General features: G+C 42.4%; 1 protein-coding gene across 1 annotated transcript in view; it reads right to left on the bottom strand.

Annotated features, from left to right (window-relative positions):
• Positions 1-23,040, bottom strand: part of LOC310931514 (cadherin-4-like) — a gene marked incomplete at both ends in the record, with an annotated part of 340,574 nt that overhangs the window by 130,355 nt on the left and 187,179 nt on the right. Inside the window, one exon of the mRNA XM_083894688.1 lies at positions 5,877-6,103. Within this exon, the coding sequence (XP_083750814.1) occupies positions 5,877-6,103 (227 nt within the window). The remainder of the gene's footprint in view (positions 1-5,876; positions 6,104-23,040) is intronic.

Raw genomic sequence — 23,040 nt, forward strand, 5'->3', positions numbered from 1 at the left:
AAAGGTTGACTATAATGTTGTGTCAGTCATGAATGATTCGTTTGAAAGAACGAATCATTTGAGTGAACGAACTGACTGGGATCACTTCATGAACTGATTCGTTCCTTTCTTAGTTCAGTTGAGCTCAGCAGCGATCGTGGCGGGGCCGGGAGTGGAACTGCCGCGTTCTGTGAATCGCTCGTGAAGTCGTTCGCCTGGCCAACGTGCGCCGAGTGGGGAGGGAGTGACTCGTAAGAAGAACTGTGTCTGCCGTGCTGCTGTGATTCGTTCGCGCTGTCAGTCACTGACTCAGTAATGATTCGCGAACGAACTGAGACGCAGAGAACTGGTGAACTGTGGCTGAGGAACGAACTGACACACAGAGAACTGGTGAACTGTGGCTGAGGAACGAACTGACACACAGAGAGCTGGTGAACTGTGGCTGAGGAACGAACTGACACACAGAGAACTGGGGAACTGTGGCTGAGGAACGAACTGACACACAGAGAACTGGGGAACTGTGGCTGAGGAACGAACTGACACACAGAGAACTGGTGAACTGTGGCTGAGGAACGAACTGACACACAGAGAACTGGAGAACTGTGGCTGAGGAACGAACTGACACACAGAGAACTGGAGAACTGTGGCTAAGGACATGAATCTCGTTCGCACTGTCACTCAGATTCTGTGAACGAATCTTTTGAACAAATCTTTTGAACAAATCATTTTAATGAACGGATTCTAGTGAGTCAGTACACTCGAATGAACTGCCGATCCCATCACTAGTTGACAAGGGTATCTAGTCGTCATTAAATTTTCCGCATTAAAGAAATAATACATCAGTTGTTACTATAACAGTTAATTATTAATCAGTTAAACAGATACTAAAGCTGAGTGATAATTTGGACTTAAAATCCACTATTCATTCTCCTCTTAGCTCTAGTTTTTGGTCTCCACAAACTCTGAGGGGAAATATCTACCTCTTAAATGCTCCACTAAGTTCAATCAGCCAGTCGATAATGTATTCTGTTTGGTATCGGGCAGCGCACAGTAAAGTAGATTTGAAAACACCTATTGTTTCTGTCTCCAGATACAGTAACTTTAGGCTACAATTAAGTTAATGAAATTGCACAAAACAGTCTTCTACGATCTGCGATTCCTCGGCAACTGTGAAGATCATGTGGTACAATCCAAGAACTTCAGAATGGGCCTTGCGCAGATACAAAAATATCTGTGTATTTTTTCTTTTATTTATTTATTGTTTTTTTCTCCATATATATTTTTCTTTTTACTATTTATTTCCTCTTTTTTATTTTATTTTATTAATATTATTATTATTATTATTATTTCTTTCTTCCTTTTTGATGGTTTATACCTCTAAGGGTGGGGGGTGGGAATAATACCCAAAAGAAAATTGTAAACTGTAAGACCGAGGATTAGTAGCTTCGTATGTTATCCGAATGATTTTCTTTTGAGAAATAAAAAGATATTTAAAAAAAAACAACAAAAAAAAACTTTAATCTTATTTTGAACAAAGTTTTTAATGTAACACCTTAAAGTCGGATTATAATTATCATGCTGTCATGTCCATGAAATGTGGATATATTATTAAAATGTTGATGAAATTCATAATTTCTCTCTTAATTTGGCCACTTGGGGCTCTATAACCCCTGCAGTGGTGACTAAGCCAACAGCAGCTTGTTCTCTTGCTCATGGCCGTAAAAAGCATCCTTGCCGTGCCACCAGTCTGCACAAGAAGCCAAGCATCCAAACACACACACACACACGTTGCCATGATGCACTGTACTATGCGACAGCTGGGTCACTGAAACACGCACGCGATCCTTTTGCATGTGTCCATATTCAGAGGACCGAAAACCTTGGGGCCAAGTGCAACATGCCTGTGTGCACAAACAGGGTTTGTCAGCTGAGCAGGAAGAGACAGATGCGAGGCTGCTTTTGGACAAATGTATTCTTTTTCTTCTGAGGGAGAGGGAGGCTGAGTGGGGCTGACTGCAGGGGATGGGGCTGCTCCACATCTCACCGGCAGAGGTGGAGTGAGACATGTTTGGGATGGAGAGCGAGGCTGTCAGAGGCAGATGTGCCCCCCACCCCCCGCCCCCCCTCCACCCAACCCCATCCTAAATAAGTCATGCTCCACATCCTTTTATCTACACATGCTAACAGGTAATAGTGAGTTCCCCCGAGGAGAGATGTAAAAGAGAGAATGGTGGAGAGGAATAAAAACAAAGAGAAAGAGAAACAGACAGAGATGGAGAAAGATATGTGCCCTTCACTGCCACAAAGGGCTTAAGTGGGCTTTTCTCAAGCCACAGTGTAATTCTGAATGCTGCAGCTTTGGTTCGGCGCTCTTATATTCACACCCACATAGAAAGAGAGAAAGACCAGGAAGGCGATGCAATTAGAAATAAAATAGGTTAAGCAAAGTTATTCAAACTATTATAAAAAGATGGAGGATAAGGAGCACAACCAAAGCGGATTAGGATATAATAATTTCTTCAAAAACCTTCACAAATTCAGACAGATTTTAAGATTGTGTTCCAGCCCATAATCCACCCATCACAGAGTGGGCATTTCTTTTTGGATATGCAGCCTTGTACCGGCTTAACCTGAATGCTCCATGCATTCGACACCCTTAGACATTCAAAAACCACATAGACCATTCACAATAATTAAAATGTTACGCAAATTTAGCATAGTTCACACTTGATCCGACATAATCTCCTTCAGAATAATGCAAAAAAAATCCTACACACACAGAGATACATATGCATGCTTAAGCACACTAACACTATGTGAACAGGAATCAGTGAGTGTGAAATGGATGCAGCCCCCCCAACCCTGGTGCCATCAGCCTCAGCCAGCTGGCAGTCGTCCCAGCTCTACCCCTCCATGCTACTGCCTCCCAAAAAATCCTGCATGCTTTGATATCAGCCAGCCCTTGGCTACCCAGACATCTGGAAGTTATTATTCAACAGAGCACGCCACAAAGCACCATTTCCATAATGAAACAACACATTTTGTTTCAGAAATGCCCCCCGCCCCCCACCAACTCTCTACTTCTGCCCTGCCTATATATACACATGTTTGAGTGGGTGCTGCCTGACTCTTTCCTCAGCGATCAGGTTATCACTGATTCAACGCTTCATACATTATAACCTGTGAATCATTTGAACCTGAATTATAAAAGTGTCAAAAGGGAAGGCCAAGCTATTCAGAGCCAGAAAGAAAAAAAAACCGTGAACTACTTCTTACACCCTCTCCGAATAACAGATGCTTTATTAGCTAACTCTGTTCTGTTCCTGGCCATTCGGAAAAGTCAGAAAAAGTCACTTTTAAAATTCAAACTTCCCTTGCATTCAACTGAGAAATGTTGTATTATTTGCTTTTAAACAAATGCTAGGTTCACATTTTATTAAGTGGAGAGGCAATAATTGATGACAGGGAAGCTAAAAACAAACAAACAACCTCTCTGTTTACATATTAACCTGGAACATGTTTATCCTACTAAGATAGAAAGGTAACCCTAAAGGCCACATTATACTTATTATCCGACTGCATAATGCGTTATCCGACTGCGTAACCACAGAGACCCCTCGAGCCTTCATAGTGGTGACGCATACTCTGCATCTACTGCAATTTCAAGCCCGACCAGTAGGGGTCGCTGCGCAAGGTTGTTGTGCTTTTGGCTACAGTGAGCAATGGCGTCCGAGAGAGAAAGACGGTTGTTGTTGTTGTTGCAGCGGAATAACATTGAAACAGTGGCCGTTTCTCACTTTTCTGTGTCCCGGAACGCAGTTTTAAGCTAATTTGAGGTGAGAAATTGGCCATTTAGAGTCTAAACATGTGGTTTGTGTGTATTAAGATATGACGTATTTATAGTTTGGCAGCGACGTTGTCGGCGGTGATCAGCTCCGCCTCTGTGGACGCTCTGTGCGCACAGTGGCCGGCACAGAGCAGTGTTATCTCGGCCTGTCCTGAGGACCAATCGCAGCCCTTGCCGTCTCCGTTGTCCTTTGACGGAGTGACGGACACTTAAAAAATATTTTGTGCAGCCGGAGACGATGCAGAGGCTCTGCGTCAGGCTCTCTGTCAACGCAGAGGGCTCTGCGTAACCTATGTAGAACGCTTTACGCAGGAGTATAAATTGGGCTTAACCCTTACGTTAACCCTGACCCAAAGGCTTACTGGGCAAATGAAGAGGACTTACAGGCCACCGTAGTTCCCTGACGACCTTGGGAATACTTTGTTCCGTTCTGCAGTCTCAGCATTAGATGTCTTTTAATCCAATTAACACAAATGTTCTTTACACACTTACATAGATAAACAGAAAACCACAGCTGCCACTTATACATCCAACATCAACAGAGTGCAATTAACACACACAATAGTTAACACAAAAGTCTAAAGTGGTCTGTTGTGTTAACTATTTTTTGTTTTTTTTACCAACTCCTAAAGGAAATATCTGGCTCCTTAAATGTTCCACTTTTTTCACCAACTGGCTGCGAAATCTCTTTGCCGGTGCTGGCCAACTTAGTGTACTGTGGGTTTATGGAACTGCTGCAGCCAAAAGCAACACTATGAGAGTGGGAGAGAATTAATCAACACATTTAAGTTGTGTGCCACAAAACCAACAATGTAATCAAAGATGCCTGCGGAGTCGGGTTGTAATTCTCCAGTGCGGGTTTTGTCCGTAAAGGAACACCTTAAATAGATATTTGACACATGCATACATTATTACCATGCATACTGTATTCACACAATGTGTTTACCCCAGAGCAAATGACTGATAAAGGTGAAACAAAAAAAATATATTTTGTTTGTGATCTCACCCTGCTTTAAAAATCCTGGATGCACTTGCTAATGCAAGGGTGAAAGCAGATTTTGTAACAATGTCCTTTAAAGGTGCATTATAAATCTAAAGCAACTGGCCATAAAATCCTCCTAATATGTCACAGAGATCAGGAATAATGTTCATATAACAAACTGAACTCACCAACAACAACAGTACAGACAAAATATTTGCATTAAAAAATATTTTGCAGACTGCAAATCATGTTTATGTTTTGAAATCATGTTTTTGGCATGTGGCGCCACCTACCGCCGTCTACTAATCATTGCACTCAGTAGAGTCTCAGCTGCCGAGCAACCACGGGTTGCCAGTTACGTCAGAAAATGAAACCTAGAAGACCTCTGTATTTTGATTTTGAATGGAGTAACCGTTCTTACATATGGCACCTTTAAGTCTTACTGTTTAAACTTCGTCAGCTGATTTCAAAAACATTTTAAACACGACCAGGAAGAGACATCTGAAAAAGTAAATAAACAATTGCCTAACAAGGTTCAGTTCATTTTGCCTTGCTTTCCCTGCATGTCCTGCTTTATCTGTTCAAATATGCACCAATCGTGTTAGCGATCGTGTGTGTTACCAAATCTCATTATATTGTTTCTGATATAGCGACTATCTGACGATCTGGCCCAGTGTGGTGCTGCAGTCATGGGGCCAATTGAGTTAAGGCTGCTCAGTCCTCGTCTTGACCACTGACAGCTTTTAAATAGATGAGGAAGAGTCAAGGACCCCTGGGTTATCCAAGGCACAGGATGTTTTCCAATAACAGCTTATGGCTTAAGGGAATCGCACCCTCCCCTTGTGGCAATGTGATTCTATCATTTATTTTTTAACCATGTGCTGTCCCCGTACATCTTTCTGCCCTTCTATCTCTCGCTCCCTCTTCAAAACCCCGTCGAGGTTTGACCTAATTCTTGGCCGTTTCCATCACCAGACCACCAGAGAAATTGTGGCAGGAAGACGGAACTCTGGGATCATAATTGAAATGTGAAGCGTGATATTTTTGCTCACCGAGTGCATCACTCACCTCATTTTCATTTTGTTGAGTTGTTGGCGGGTCAATCAGTGCCAGCTGCACCACAGTCTCCCAGACATGCGTCTGTGGACCGCTTGCTGTCAGTTTAAACTGGACCGGCTCTTCGAGGCTAGCTCCGTCTCCCCGGGCGAAGACGGACCCATCTGCGCGCACGTCGAAGACGGGGTTGCTGCTGCGGAAAACCACCGCCTCGTTCCCCATGCAGTCGTCAAACTTCACTGTAGACGGAGGAGAAGTGAGGAGGGTTTTAATATGCAGTTCATCAAAGCAGCTGGTTACAGTGATAATGAAATAGGCACAGAGTACGCGGCGGCCTCTGGGAGTGTAACTGACACCGGCAGATGTGCAAAACACAGTCACAGTACACACATACAGTGAACGCATATCAGCAGCGGTATTACAGCAATATAGGTTTTTGGTTTGATAATGTTCAATTTCTATGGGACTCTTGAGAGTTGTGAAAAAACCACACACTGAACAAAAAAACTATTTATTCTGGCGTTATTAACAATGTTCTAAATAGAATGCGTTTTACGACACACAATTAACTTCTACAATTATATATTATCGAAGTTTTTTTAAGAAAGCAAAGGGGATTAAATGCAGCTCGTTGGCGATGATTCATCGAGTTTACAAGTCTGTTAAGGACACGAACTTGAACTTTCACGAAAAACAAACTGCGTCTGGAAACACAGACTCAACCACAGCACTGTGAAGGTTGTGTTTTTTTATTTTTGATCTTTCCAATGATCGCTGCTTTTTTTGTTCATGTGTACGCGCCAAATCATCACAGATTTTCTCATTTTCTCAACCATGACTTCATCCTGGCCCGTGATTGCCTCACATGTCATCACATCCTCTTCTTTTTTTCCGCAGTTATGGATTCACAGAGACACAAAAAAAACACAGACAAATACTGCGGCGCAGCGCTTTTAATGTCACACCATTGTCTCTAAAAATATATATATTAGGAGAATGGCTTTAAGCCAGGTTCATTGTTTTCCATTTTCATCACCGTGCGTACGTTTGTACTGCCCTTAACGTTTACCGGATCTGAATCCAATAAAACACCTTTGGAATTCTGGTAGAACTGAAGATCGGCAGACGATGCTGCTCGCGTTTTGTGATGCAATCACATCAACATCTATTGAAATCCATACCATGATGAAATGATGCTGTTTTGAGACATACAACATATATATATATAGTATCATGGGAAATGCAAGAGCAATGTAAACATAAAATGCCCCAAAACACATATTTGTTTAATTTCTCAAATCACTGTCCACGTAAAACCCTTTATTTCATTTCGAAAACAACAATATCTTTGTATATAAGGTTTCACCAATTAGGCTGAAAAGGGTTAAATAAAAACATGATCTGAAAGAGACTAAATGAAACGCGAGTCTGAATCTTCAGAGCATCCTTGCATCCTGCAACGATTAGAGCTAAAGATCGGAAACAGGGCCTAATGTGCAGCAAGTGAAATAAAACATGTCCCTGTGTGCTTATATGTAATTGGAGTGAGTTATAGTAAGCTTCGGTGAGAGGAAGGTCAGCACGGAAACAAGGTCTGCGTTCTGCAGCGTATATTAAATACTGTCACATTAAGAAGGAAGTGCTTTACGCTACAGACGATACGGAGCTTCCTGTTTTGCTGTCTATGAAAATTGCACTTCATGGATTGCGTCACAAATAGAGGCCTCACATCCACGCAGAACAATCTTCTCCCTATGTGGGATTGCAGTGCCTTCACAGCACAACATAATAAAAACCTTGAGCCAAAAAACCATCACACACTCTTTCACTTTTCACACCTAAAACACGGCTTTCATTGCAGAGACTACACTGGAAGTAAATGCACCAATTTTTTATTTTTTTTGTCCTGGCTGTCCCTAAATACGCCTGCGATCATGTCAGCGCTCTTCTCTCCAAGGCCAGATGTCCAGACAGCCCCTTGGAGCTCAGTCAGATGGGACAGCTGTTCAACAGCGCTGCAGCGAGGCAGGTGCTGCAGAGGTGTCCCCGCTCCAGACAGGAGGAGACGCACAAGATGGATTACATCAAGCCAAGCTTCTTCTGTTCATCAGATTGCTTCTCTCTCTCTTTGTGTTTCCAAACATTTTCTATCCCAAATAAAGCCCTTGAAAGCGTTTGTCGTGTTCTTCTGTTCGTCTGAGTCCCTTCCCTTTTGTCTAATCTCATTTCTTCCGACGTTGTTATTTGCCGCAAAGATTAGATTTTTGTGAAGTGAGAGGTGAGAACAACACAAAAAACACAGTTGGCACACACGTGCCAGTGCAAATAGAGTTTTGGCACGCTACGTGATTATATTAACGACGAGAAGTCAAAAAACAAGGCTCAAACTCGACTTTATTGCATTTCTATGTAGTGTGAAAACAGTCAAACTGTGTTTGTCTCTCTCCCGAGTGCATGCATCCACAAGCACCGCGGTATCACAGCCATGGTAAGGACAGACTTTTAAGCAAAAACTTTACACTAAGAAGGGGAATCGAGGCACACATCATTAACCATAGACCAGGTATGTTTGGGCTTTAATGTCTGTATGAAATGGTTCATTAGTTGTGGCCTTTTTGTAGCAGGAACAATCTGTTTTATTATTATTATTATTATTATCATTATTTAAAGCTCACATAGAGTGGTCCTGTTGCACATTATGTTAGTTATGGTCAAAAACCTCCTAGTTGCTGTAAACGAGCCGATAGAAATCCCTCTTTTCTGATGGTGTCCTGAGCCACGATATTTCAGACATAAATCTCACCCCCAGAAGACAGAGTGTGTTGTGATTGGCCAGCCAGCGTAGAGCCTTCCCGTCTTGTGATTGGCCAATCAGCACACCCGCTCTCAGAAGCGCAGCTCCCCCCTCTGGAACGGTGGATGCACTGCTCCTCATTATCAAAACATTGTTTTAACAATGTTTAAAAATAGCTTCTTCACGACTCCCCGCCGCAGTCCCTTTTATGACTTTGACCCGGAGTCAGAAGACACTGACGCTTGTGAAACACCTCCGCAATGGACGTTCTTCTTCTGCAGTTCAATGTACGTAACGGGACCGGGTTTTTTCAGAGATCTCGCTGAGCCCGAGATTACAATAAAACACAGCGTTTGTTTAGAACCTTCAGGGCTTCTTAAACAAGGTAATGACGCAGATGCACACTAAAAAACAGCGTTAATTGGAACCTCCGGTCTAGGTCCGCTTTAATCAGAGCTGAAAATATTGTTTAATCAGTCAGTAATTAAGTATGTTAACTTATAAATTCCTGAGCAAAGATCGCACGGATGCTCTGTTTCCTTCCAACTTCCAAAAGTCAATGAACTAATGCCAATTTCACACATCTTTTTTACAGGAAACTGAGTAAATGGAAATGAGTCTCTATTGTCATAATTTATAGATCAGAGGATTCATTTGAGTACATATAATAATGTGACTACTGAACCGAAAACCCTGAATCCAGTTCTCTCTGTGTCTTATTTCTTTTCTTTGTCTCGTCTGTGACATTTAACAGTTTCCTTTATTTGCTCTCTTAAATACTCAGAGGTAATATTAGTATGTCAAGAAATAGGATTGCCTTAAATCATGATCTCTCCGGTGAGGTTAAATATAATAAACCTGTGATACAGTTAAAGGGTAAGTCTATTTCAACTTACGATCTATGATATGTATAAATGTGGAGTTGTGTCAATGGATGACATTGAAAAGGTCCAGTAGATCACCAACGTTGGATGCAGTGGGAACCTTCAGCTTCAGGGGCAACGGAATGAGATCATTAAAAGTCCACAGAAAGGGATACTAATAAAATGCTTGAAATCAAATTATTGAGTTATTTTCTTTCTCTCTCACTTAAGCGTTCCTGCAACAAAAGTCTCACGAGACCTGCGTGGGACATTGAGTGTGATATGTGTAACCGTGCCTGGCAGAATGAGTTAATCTTAGCAAAGCGAATGAGAATGAATACAAATACAAAAAACACTTTTAATGGACAATTTGTGGACTTTTACAGTTGTCTAACGACTGGCACTATGTTGAGACTGTCGGCTGATGTCGGTGATGTTATGGACTGATTCCACTGAAGGACCGTTCATTAGCACGCCTAGTTTTATGAACAAAGGGCAATGACTGGCAAAAAAAAAAACAGCATAATCGCGTTCTAACTCCTCAATTCAGTAGTTCGCTCAATATACGAACAGCGTGAAGGGCAGATCAATTTAGCTGAAAAGCAGCACAGTATGTTTTAGTAAAATCTGTAAGAGTCAAAATCAATGAGCCAGTAATCCATGGGCTACGTAGCAGGTGTATACTCAATGTGTGTGTGTGTGTGTGTGTGTGTGTGTACTATATTTGTGAGGTTGAAAAAAACCTATTAAGTGGGGACACTTGACCTTGTGGGGATATTTTGTCTGGGCCCCACAACTTTAAAGTGCTTTTTTAGGGTTAAGACCTGGTTTTAGGGTTAGGGTTAGGTTTAGACACTGAGTTGTGATGGTTAGGGTTAGGGTAAGATGTAGGAAATGCATTATGTCAATGATGTGTCCTCACTATGATATGAAACAAAATATGTTTGTGTGTGTGTGCACTATATTTGTCAGGTCCAAATAAAACCTATTTTGTGGGGACACTTGACCTCGTCTGGGCCCCACAACTTCAAAGTGCTTTTTTAGGGTTAAGACCTGGTTTTATGGTTAGGGTTAAGATCAGGCACTTAGTTGTGATGGTTAAGGTTAGGGTAAAGGGTTGAGGAATGCATTATGTCAATGATGTGTCCTCACTATGATACAAAACCAAGTATGTGTGTGTGTGTGCGTGTTCACACTATATTTGAGAGGTCCAAAAAAAAAACTGTTTTGTGGGGATAGTTGACCTTGTCTGGGCCCCACAACTTCAAAGTGCTTTTTCAGGGTTAAAACCTGGTTTTAGGGTTAGGGTTAGGATAAGTGTTAAGTTCAGGCACTTAGTTGTGATGGTTAAGGTTAGGGTAAAGGGCTAGGGAATGCATTATGTCCAGGATGTGTCCTCACCATGTTATAAAACTAAGTTTGTGTGTGTGTGTGTGTGTGTGTGTGTGTGTGTGTGTGTGTGTGTGTGTGTGTGTGTGTGTGTGTGTGTGTGTGTGTGCCTGCATCTCTCAGCATTGACAAGCTGAAGTAAGTACTACGATGCCAACACACAAAAAAAATGAGGTGACAGGCACCATCAAATACCCAGGGGGCCTTGTTCTTCCATCAGTTAAAAAATAAGACAGTGCCAATTTCACCTCTTCATCAACGCACACTCTCTCTCTCTCCCTCTCTCTCACACACACACACACACACACACAGCTTCTCTTTCATTCACTTGGGTCAATACTACTGTAAGAGAGAGTATAAAAATTGGCCAACAAGAGAGCAACACGGCCCCAGCGACACGGGACTGCACATTAAACAAGTCGTCTAAAGCTCTGGTCGTGCATTGATCTGGAAAATGACACCGACACCCCAGTGTGCCAAGCAGCCAGTCCAGCACTTTTGCACCGTGCAGACACACAGGGCAGGTAATATATTTCACGTTTTTTTATTTAATGACTAATACGTGGAGGGCGGGGTCGTTTATGTGACACTTGAGTAATACATCTTCACTTTTCTCGCCTCTGTTTTTAATTAAAGTTCTCCTCTCCTTTCAGCAAGACAAGGACGAGGGTGAGCGAGGGATACTTGCGAAGAAGGTGTGACCTTCCCGTGGCGTGCTTTGGCCATGCAGCCTGACAGGAAGTAGGTGACAAGTGTTGAAAGGGAAGTGAGAAAGGGATACAATCAGGGTGGAAAAGGGACAGACGGCACAGGAGTGATGGAGAGAGGAGAGGGGAGGGGAGGAAGGAAAGAAGGAAGGGCAGAATACAGAGATGAGAGGTTAGAGAAGTGTGCGGAGGTGGCAATCGGTGAGTTAAAAGAATGAGTGAAAGAACATTAAAGAATCAAATGGAAAGAGACTCAAAGGCAGATTGCCATCACTGAAGTGAAGCTCTCCAGGGGCTGGAGCAGTTTTTATTATATGGTACTTTGAATGTTTCAGTTGTCACCCTGCTCTGACAAACAATATAGAAAATATTTTTAAATCTCCTTTGTTGGCCTAATCCCTAAGCCCTTTGAGGACAAGAGAGGAGGAAGTGGAAAAAAAAGAGGGGGATAAAGAGGAAAGGAGGGACTGGAGGAGAGGATGTGGAGGCTGGAGAGGGTTAGTGGATGAGGGCCTGGCACTGAAATCCTGGCTCAGTGAACTGGCTCTGTCTCACACAGCCACACTGGAAATGGATGGTGATGCTCAGATGGCTGTTTAAACAGGTTAATTGTGCTGGCCTCCCCGAGAGATTGGGACAGATGGATAGATGAATGGAATGAGAGAGGAGAGAAAGGGAGTGCAAAAGAGCGAAAAAGGGGGTGCAGAGAAATGGAGCTCGGAGAGAGGTAGAAACAGAGGACGGAATGAAGGGACGGACAGTGAGAGACGAGCCCCCACCATCATATACCCTGATCAGTGACTGAATAAACAGAGCCGGGTCCACTGTCCACAAACTGGGAGAACAAACTCTCGATGGAATGATCACGAGATCTGCCTCCATTCTAACCAGCAGCGTATGGATCGGTGGCAGTTATTCCAATGAATGAACACACAAAATGAGAGGGAAACATGCAGAGAAAATAAGCAGCTGACATAGGGCGTATTAAGACTTTGAGGAAATTCAATGAAGTCTATTTAGAATCTTAAAGGTGCATTATGTAATAAATCTAAAGTAACTGGCCATAAAATCCTCTTAATATGTCACAGAGACTCAGGAATAATGTTCATATAACAAACTGAACTCACCAACAACAACAGTACAGCCAAAATATTTGCATTAAAAAAAATATTTTGTAGACTGCAAATCATCGTTTATGTTTTGAAATCATGTTTTGGCATGTGGCGCCACCTACCGCCGTCTACCGGTCATTGCAGTCGGTAGAGTCTCAGCTGCCGAGCAACCCTGGGTTGCCAGTTACGTCAGAAAACGAAACCTAAAAGACCTCGGTATCTTGAATTTGAATGTAGTAACCTGTTTTTGGCCACATTCTTACATATGGCACCTTTAAGGAACAAAACGTGTCGTCACAACGACCTTGAACGTTGACCTTTCACCGTTTTCTCGCCTTGATGCCGTTAACACATTCACGCAGAGAATCTTTTTATCCATTAAACTTCTTTCACACTCAGTCCAACGTTGCCCGACACAGCCGTCATATAGGAGCAGGTTGGGGTGAAGGTTCTTTGCCCAGTGACACGTAGAAATGTAGACAAGCTCCAACCTCGACCCCTCCGGTTGAAAGATGACTCGCTCTACCGTTGATCCGCATCGCCCACGCGTGGGCGCCGACAGACGGACAAGAACGATCAAAACACAACACAGAGCTGCAGTGCATCCGTCAGCGGCCTTGGCATTAGACCACTTTTAATGAGGACAACTCTCATGGCTAATGTTATTCACAAAGTTTGCCGTTTGACTGTTCCCCTTCAACGGACACAGGCTGCCAGTTTATTTGGCTGCGAGGACATAAGGGGAGGGAAATGACTATTCCTGCATCCATCATTTGAATTACCTACATGTTCACAGTAAAGAAATAAACTAGAAAGAAGGAAAAAAAAAAAAAAAATCTTCTTAGCCATAAAAAAAAGAAATAATGATTCAGTTCTGGGAGTCTAAATATATTCCGATTTTAAACTTTGGCCACATAACAACTTTGTTGTTTCCCAGTTTGTACTCCTCTAAACTTTCTCTGTATTGCTTATACAGCAAAAGAGTACTGTACACCGTCTGCAGAAGACCGTGTACCATGAACTGAATGTAAATGTGTGTGTCCTGGATATGGATGGCCCGTGGTGTCTTATGTAAAATTAAGCAACTTTGCTTTTTGTTCGGTGGAACACGTATATATACCTTCTTTTATTCTATCACTACTAAACTATCTCTGGGTGAAAATCCAAAAATGCCAAAAAATACAAAATCCAAAAGTACGTCACATGAGGCTGGAGATGGATCTTGGCCATTCTTCAGCCCCAAACGCTTTTCTTGGTTTGCTAGAAAACACTACTGGTTATTACTTAACCACATAAATAAAAGATGGCATAGATAAAAAAAGAAGAAGAAGAAGGGATTCAAGAAAACACAAAGCTATTGCCAATTGTGTGTGCATTACTGTGATATACATTATGGGCATATCTTGAGGGCACTCCTGCAAGTATGGAGGTCACATACCTCCTCCATATATTTACATTCATAAAATATTCTGTCAGCTGTAAAGCAGCCTCGTGTTATAATGCATGCATGTGTGTGTTTATCTTTTAAAGTAAACATTCTTTCATTTAAAGTACAATTTACTCTCCAGAAAGCTTTACAGCGAAACATTTGCGACTATTGCGATGAAAATAACAAGGCAACGCTCTAAAATTGTGTGCGTAAACTGTTGTGTTAATGCTGTTGTTTAGCCAGCATTACAGTCTTTACAGATTCATGATGAAAGGAGATCATAGAGTGCTAAAAGTCCTAAAACCTCAGAGATGCGGGGTAATTCCAGCAAATTATTTTTTGGCTGACTTCAGCATTACTTTGATTGGTAACTGGTAAAATGAGTTAAGGTCATCGAAATTAAAGTAGTTTTTCTTCAGATCTCGTCCAAGAGGCTCGATCCAGTCGCCCACAGCTAACTACTGAAGAAGATCATGACCTGGATGACTGAGAACCTTCAACGACATCTAGATTAAAGTAGTTCATTCAATTTTGTGATACCAAGGAGGCGTTTCTATAGGTTTGTCAAGCAGTTTATACATTGAGGGCCTTGCTGTATTGTAATATTCAAAATATACACCACCATTCAAAAGTTTGGCGTCACTTAGAAATGTCCTTATTTGTGAAGGAAAACTTTTTTTCAATGAATATAACATTAAATGTATCATAAATACACTCTATACATTGTTAACGTGGTAAACGACTATTCTAGCTGAAAACGTCTGGTTTTTAATGGAATATGTACATAGGTGTATAGAGGCGTTCTAATGGTACATTGTGTTTGCTAATAGCATTAGAAGGCTATTGGATGATGAGAAAACCCTTGAAAAAATGATGTTAGCACAGCTGAAAACAGTTTTGCTGGTTCTTTGACGAAAGGGCAAAATTACTATTTGGAATAAAAATCATTATTTCTAATCTGGTCTAAATGTCTTGACTATATTTTCTATTCATTTTGCAACTCTTTTGATTAATAAAAGTCTGACTATTAATGGAAAACACAAAAACATTGTATAGTTGACCCCCATATCCGATACGCCGATATATCTGGAGTGCTTCGGTCAATACAATACTGACACATATACATATATATATATATATATATAACTTATATATAGCTTATTTTTTTATAAAATAAATGGGTATCAAAAAATAAGCTAGCATAGAAGTCAAGGAGGTAGCAGCTTTTTTTTGTACCTTACTATTTTAGTCATTAGTCACTTTGGTGGATCTTGGCGTGTTTGCCAATATCAGATAACACACTTTAAAACCAATTTCTGCAGCTACCGATATCGTGCCGATTATATCATGCATCCCCCGTATAAAAGGCAAACAGATCAACACTTTAAGACACGGAGAAGAAGACACTGTCTTCGACGTATTAGTTTCTCACTCGTTATGGAGAAACTGCTAAGACATAACTGCAGACTTAGTATGCGTCCAAACATGCTTCTTAATTGGCCTTCATCAATTCTCAGTCCTCTCACACACACAGCAAGGCGAACTCAACTGTTGCCTGAGCTGGCATCGGGAGTCCAATCAATCACAGTGCGCAAGTGCCTGTATGAATCCGTGACCACGACTGAAATTACGCTGTCATGAAAAATGACTCATCGTGGCAACATGAAAATCGTACTACGGCCGCACGAGATATCGCCATCCACGTCGTGTCATGTGCAGCATCTCTAGTTGCACATCCGTCATGCTTGTGTGTCCCTATCGTCATTTCCCTATCATTTTCCCCATTTTGTGTCGTTTTTAATAAACATTAATTTCCCCCCCAGTTCTTCTCGTCTGCGCTGTTGCGAGATACATGTAATTGCAGCACGAATGAGAGTAAGTAAGTAAGTAAGAGTTGCTTTTTTTTTTGGCAATCATGACTGGCTTCAGTTGTGATTAGGTGAGAAGGCAGTGAAATAGAGGAAGGGATCAGGCAGAGAAAAGGATCCTACAGGAAGAGAAAAGTCAGCAAATGTAAGTAAGTGCTTCTCTAAGTTTTCTTTTCAGTTGTTTTTTGGAGTTGTTGGTAGTTGCACTGCCTGACAGCAAGTGTAAATTCAGCTGTGAGGACATCATTGCATATAGATGCTAACCTTAAAGCGGACGTAGACCGGAAGTTCCAATTAACGCTGTTGTTTAGTGTGTATCTGCATCATTGTGTGATGTGTTTGCTGTGTTTTATTGTAATCTCGGACTCAGCGAGATCTCTGAAAAAACCTGGTCCGGTTACGTAAACACCGGTTCTCCTGAACAGCAGATCGTCCTGCTCCGGGCACTAGTCCGGGCACATCCGGTTGCGTACATTGAACCACAGAAGAAGAATAACGTCCATTGTGGAGGTGTTTTTCATGAGCGACAGTGTCTTCTGACTCTGGGTCTGACTCCGGGTCAAAGTCATAAAAGGGACTGTTTTTAAACACTGTTAAAACAATGTTTTGATAATAAGTAGCAGTGCATCCACCGTTCCAGAGGGGGGAGCTGCACTTCTGAGAGCGGGTGTGCTGAATATGTCACTTCCGGGTACTGGCCAATCACAAGACTCTGTCTTCTGGGTGAGAGAGTTGAGTCTCAAATATCGCGGCTGGGAAACACCATCAGAAAAGAGGATTTCTATCGGCTCGTTAACAGCAACTAGGTTTTTGACCATAAAACAAGTTAATGTATGTAAGTAGACCTCCATACCTAACATATATGTGCAACAGGACCACTCTATGTGAGCTTTAAACATCTCAACTGAATGCATCCCAACCCTTATCCTAATACGAACCACAACCCTAAAGCCAAGCCTCAACACTCAAAAGGCCAAGATCTATATGGTTTGATGGTCCTCACAACCGGAGAATCGTGTGTACACAGTAAGAAGGAATTCACCCAACAACCCACAACTCACATCCCCATGCTCCTCTCAGTCTTTCGGTCTTTCACGCTGCCGTTCTGTGTCTGTATCTGGGGGGGAAACAAACTCTAAAATGCCCGGGTGGTTGTGGTTCAGTGCGTTTTCTGGATCGATAGCAAATGGATTTCATATGTACAGTATAAGTTACTGTTCCCAAGGGCTTTGGCCCAGATTTTGTATCACTCCTGTTTGCACTGAGGCATCGCTCTAAAGCCCCGCAGCAAGAGATCTGATAGTCTGACCGATGGACCTTCACACAGACGAGGGGAGCGCACGGAGGTCAGCGCGTATGAGGTTGTGTTATACAGGCTGGCCGTCTCTCAGACTGCTCGTGCCTCTCGAGGATGAATGTGGTGATTGTGTTGAGTTACAAAAGATACGTGTGGAAAATACCTATCTGACAACGATGTGGACTATTGCCGTCAACATTTTGAATCGTCAAAGCCTATTTTACCCATTTGGTCTCTGCAGCTGATCTTCAAAAACCACCACAACTCAGGTGCCAGTGATTTCAAGGTCAAACATGTTGTTATATCTGTCAACCTCCCCCTGGAACAGCTCCCAGACATCATCCACTCCAGATCCACTTCACTAGCCTCTGCATCTCTTTATCTTTTCTGTCATGATAAAAAAAAAAAAAAAAACTAGAGGAAAGAAAATGCAGACACACGTATTTTTAAAAAAAGACAACTTAGTACAGACCATAAAAAAACAAAGCCTTCAACTTTGCCTTCATTCGAGTATTTGCCTGCAAGCATCAAATATGCTTGTTGTAAAGAAAAGAAATCATTTTCATATTGTTTTCTCAAGCTTCCCCAAGGAAGGAAACAGCACAAAATTGCTTTCCCCTACTGCTGGAGGAAATACAGGCTGCGTTTCTCGAATCTAATCAACATCTCTCCATCAAAAACTTTCAGAAAAGGTTGTGTTTTTCCAATTATAGAGGTCAGAGCATAGAGCGCAGCAACCAGAGAAATTCCTCTTGCCTTTAAACCATGGAAAAACATACATGTAATTACACAATCTGTGCAGAGGATAAGGGACACTGCTTTTCGGTAGGAGGAAGACAGAGCGCTTCTTTTTTTTAAATTTATTTTTTTCCCCTGGTGAGATAGCCATCAAGCTGTGATACTTAAAGTCCTGGGGATGATGGTGGACTTCGATGGCTGAACGGTGCAATTAGTGGTTCTGAAGTTTTTCACTGAGATACGAACTGAGCAGGAAGTTCAACAAGCAAGCAGCCAAATACGGGAGATGACTCAAAGGATGACAAAAACACTACAATTACAGTGCTGTCATTTAAAAAAAAGTGGACAAACTTTCATAAATGTGTGAAACGGATGTTTCACTTTTTATAATCTCTTTTTGTTGCATTTCAATTTCATGTTTCCTAGTCGCTGCTCACACGCAGTTGCTGTTAAAGATGTCATTTGTTCAGGATGTGAGTTCACGATGTTTTCACGTCATTAGTTATTTCCTGTTTTATTCAGTGCTGGGCACGTGGCGCATTTCCATAGCGACTGACCGACTGTCCAACTGGTGCGGTCTGTTTATTAAAGTGACATCATGTTTACGTGCCGCGGCACCCGGAGTCCAGGCACCAGTTAGCTGTGTTAGCTCCTTTCGCGCCGTTAGCGCGCGTACAGTCCAACTGGAGCGGTCTGTTTATTAAAGTGACGTCATGTTTACGTGCCGCGGCACCCGGAGTCCAGGCACCAGTTAGCTCCTTTAGCGCCGTTAGCGTGCCTACAGTCCAATTGGAGTGGTCTGTTTATTAAAGTGACGTCATGTTTATGTGCTGCGGCACCAGGAGTCCAGGCACCAGTTAGCTCCTTTAGCGCCGTTAGCGCGCCTACAGTCCAATTGGAGTGGTCTGTTTATTAAAGAGGCGTCATCTTTAAGTGCCGCCGCACCCGGAGTCCAGGCACCAGTTAGTTGCTTTAGCGCTGTTAGCGCGCCTACAGTCCAACTGGAGAGGTCTGTTTATTAAAGTGAAGTCATGTTTATGTGCTGTAGCATCCGGAGTCCAGGCACCAGTTAGCTGCGTTAGCTCCTTTAGCGCGCCTACAGTCCAACTGGAGCGGTGTGTTTATTAAAGTGACGTCATGTTTACGTGCCGCAGCACCCGGAGTCCAGGCACCAGTTAGCTGCGTTAGCGCCATTAGCGTGCCTACAGTCCAACTGGAGTGGTCTGTTTATTAAAGTGACGTCATATTTACTTGCCGCGCCACCAGGAGTCCATGCACCAGTTAGCTGCGTTAGCTCCTTTAGCGCAGTTAGAGCGCCTACAGTCCAACTGGAGCGGTCTGTGTGCCTCTGCCACTGCGTATGTGTGCCTCTGTTTTTTGAAGTTTAGCGTTACTTTAGAGACTAATTTTAACAATCGGGAGTCGCGTAAACATGACGTCACATGCGTCAGTCATCGTGGAAACGCGCCATGCGTTAACATGCCCAGCACTAGTTTTATTCTGTCCTTCTTTTCCCTCACATCGGACAAATCACCTGTGCTCCAACACTGCCCTTATTGTTTGCACCTAGACCTAGTTATCCACTCTCCTTTCCACTATATATACTCCCCTTTACCACCTAACCCCTCCATCTTGTAATATCTTTGATGGCATCCCGGCAGTAATTACGAGCTCGTTCTCTAGTGCACGATCCTACATACACCACGACAGTGTTTTCCCCCCTGTAAAATATTTTCAAGCAGTGACCCTTTATGATTCAACAGTCAATGATTCAAAAAAATAAGTAAAAAATGTGTTTGTTGGCACACGCAGGATTGCCTCTGCGAGAGCGTGGTGTCACAGAGCAAGCTAAGGAAGAAACATTAGTCACTGATGATTAGTAGCAAGATATTCCTTAGGGCATCTGTGTCATTATGTGTGTGAGCACGAGGTGTTATTTCTATTACAGGGAAGCACTGAACCTTCTTGTGGGCTGAATGAGAGCCCTTTACGGAGAACCGAGTGAGTGATGGCTCTTAAAACTGTCAACTAAATTTGTCGTTGGGATCGCAGACTATAACGGAGTCCTACACCAAAAGAAAAAGGGGGGCCACGTCCGAGTGGGTTTCACTGCTACTTGTGTGTCTACGTGGACACACAGGTTGAGTGGTCCTAATATTTCTTCTTTAAGAGACGGCTACGAACTACAGGAAAGGTTTACTGCAGCTGGTGATGCGGCGCACGCAGATATGACAAGTCTGCTAACCACTCTTCAAATGTCTCAAACAAACACACACACACACAGACTCAGCTCGAGGCTGACAGAGGTTGGCAGCCAACGGCTCCCAGAGGTACAAACAGACAGCCGTGTAACAGCCCACCTTCTCCCCTACAGTCCCGGAAACAAATTCTCGAGCAAACACACAAACAAACAAACAAACAAACACACGTTTTTGTGAGCCAGTGCACATTTATCATTATTCAGAGTCCTGGAGATGGTGCATTAACCTTTATTGGAGCTAATTATTTTGCAATCCAACAGGAAGAGGCCCCCCGGAGCTGTTATTGGAGAAGCTATGTGTCACAGCATGCGATGCAAGTGTACACAGAGGGTTTTTAAAAAGAGGTGGGCAAGAGGTTGTGTCCAGAGCAGCAGCTTGTGAACAGGCAAGGCAGACAACTGCTTGGGGCCCCGAGACGATAGGGGGCCCCCCGACACTCGGAGCCTGAGGGCTGTTTTTACTGAAATGTGCAGTGACCAGCCGCCTCCTCGTCCCCCTTAAACAACAATGGGCGATTTGCAATGACATCTCAGTAGGAAACCTCCCTAAAGGGGCCCCACCTCACTTTAACCTGTGTGAAGTTATCGTTCTGCAAGTTGGAAAATAAGGAGGATTATTTGCAGTGTAATGTACATGTTTTTTTCAGCTATTTACTGTATTTTATTGTTCTTTAGAGTGTAATGTATATTTTTTACTAATTTTATATAGTTTTTTAAGTTATTTACAGTATTTTATTGTTCTTTACATTTACATTTTCACATACTTTTACAAGGTTTTTCCATGTTATTTGATTCATTTTGAAAAAATATATATATTTTGAACTCATACATTTTTCGTTAGTGTCAGATTATTTGTAACATGATGGTGATGAACACTGGTTGGAAGGAAGGGCCCCCTGGGAATTTTTGCTTATAGGGCCCCTACAGACTCTAGAATCGCCTCTGGTTGTGTCTAAGATGGCGTGAGGGATAGACACATAAATAAGTGTGGTGAGATTGTGTGTGTGTGTGCGGTCTGCTTATGGTACAGTATGCTTTGTGCGTGCAAGGGGAAACAAATTAGCCGTGCTAGCAGGTTGCTCTGACAAGTCCTGTTAATGAGAACATCCTCCGGAGCCTTTTTGGGCTGGGGAGCAAAAGCAAGAGGCCGTGATCATCTGTTCAGTCTGGAAGATGGCATGGAACGAGGGGAGGGATGGTGCCAAACAGCACAAAAAAAAAAAGCCTGCACGATTAGACCAACACCATCTGCAGGAGAGGTGCAAATCTGTGGTTGGAACGAAACCGTAGCGTCGAGAGAAAAAAAGAGGACCCCAGTGGAGTGTTAAGGTTTACATAGCTGTCTGAATGTAGGGTAAGCTTTTTGAATTTACTCTGGACATCTGCACACTGTGCTCACATAATACTAAAAATAAGCGTATGCCACTTAAAAGTGAGACAAACGTCTAGCAACCGAGCTTTAGTCACAGCACTGCAGCAAAGTCAAATATACGTAATGGACTGCAAGTTAAAAATTTTATGACAATGTTATAATCGTTTTTTGAAAGTTCAGGAGGACAAATAATATATTACTTTGAAAATGCATGCAGCTTTATGACAATGGACATCTGTAGTTGTCCACTTCATCTATTTAGAACAATAATGTGATCAAAATATGACTGGTTGCACACACACACACACATGTACTTGTGATAAGTTGCCAATTTGGTTACAGCTGACTCACCTGCACCAGGCTTAGTGAGGCAACGCCAACTGGCTCCTTATGAGTTTTGGAAAATCACAAACCAAAGGAGTGGGGGTTTAGAGATGCATGAGGCGCTTCGCTGTGTAGCATTACCATGATTCATCTTTACAAAAGTGCAAAAAGCTTGTGATAATCGCTTTAGCTAATCCTTGTACGCTTCAGGCAAACACGCATTGGTGAGAGAGAAGGGGGTGGTTCTTAAACCCTGGGAGGGTGGACTGAGCTGATGCTGCTGCTGAAGGTGCACTGGTTGTGAAGTCATTGTCAGTTCAGTGTCATATTTGGACTTTGATGCTGATTCCAGAATGGTACTTTTTTTTTGTTTGTGGGGGGGTAACAATTTCATTAAATCGGCTACAATAATATGGAGTAAGACAACTGTCAAAAAGACGTATCCATAATTCTTAACATTCGTATTCATAATGATAAACATTTGTATGTAAATAAAAAAGTTGTACCCAAAATTCTGCTCTCATACACATGAGTCTGAGAAATTGTTCAGTTAGGATTGTTTTTATGCGAGTATGAATCTAAAAGCTGTGAGTGCAAAGTCTTGTGAGTACAACTCTAATTTCTAAGACTACGAAATCTTCTCTGTGAAGACGAATTCAAGTTTACGGGTACGAGTAGAAATGACGTCACATAGGTCACAGGCAGGTCACAGAGGAAACTAATCGAACGCCGATTGCACCAAACGTGCATGCTCCAAAGCCGGCTGACGAGTGCAACAATGGACACCGCGAGGAAAGCATCGCAGGTAAAGTCAATAACACATCCAATATTTGTTTATTTTTATTAAGTTATTTATTTATTTCATGAAATTGTACTGCTTTAAATAATATACAGTTTAAGGACGTACAGACATGCTGCGTTAGCTTGCAAGCTCCAGATGAATTGGGGGAGAGTAAAGGTTGCTGACCCCTGGTCTAGTCACTAGTTTGCTCCCAAAAACTGAAAAATATATTGTTGATATGT

The sequence above is a fragment of the Microchirus variegatus genome, assembly GCF_963457635.1.
Source record: "Microchirus variegatus genome assembly, chromosome: 9".
NCBI lineage: Eukaryota > Metazoa > Chordata > Actinopteri > Pleuronectiformes > Soleidae > Microchirus > Microchirus variegatus.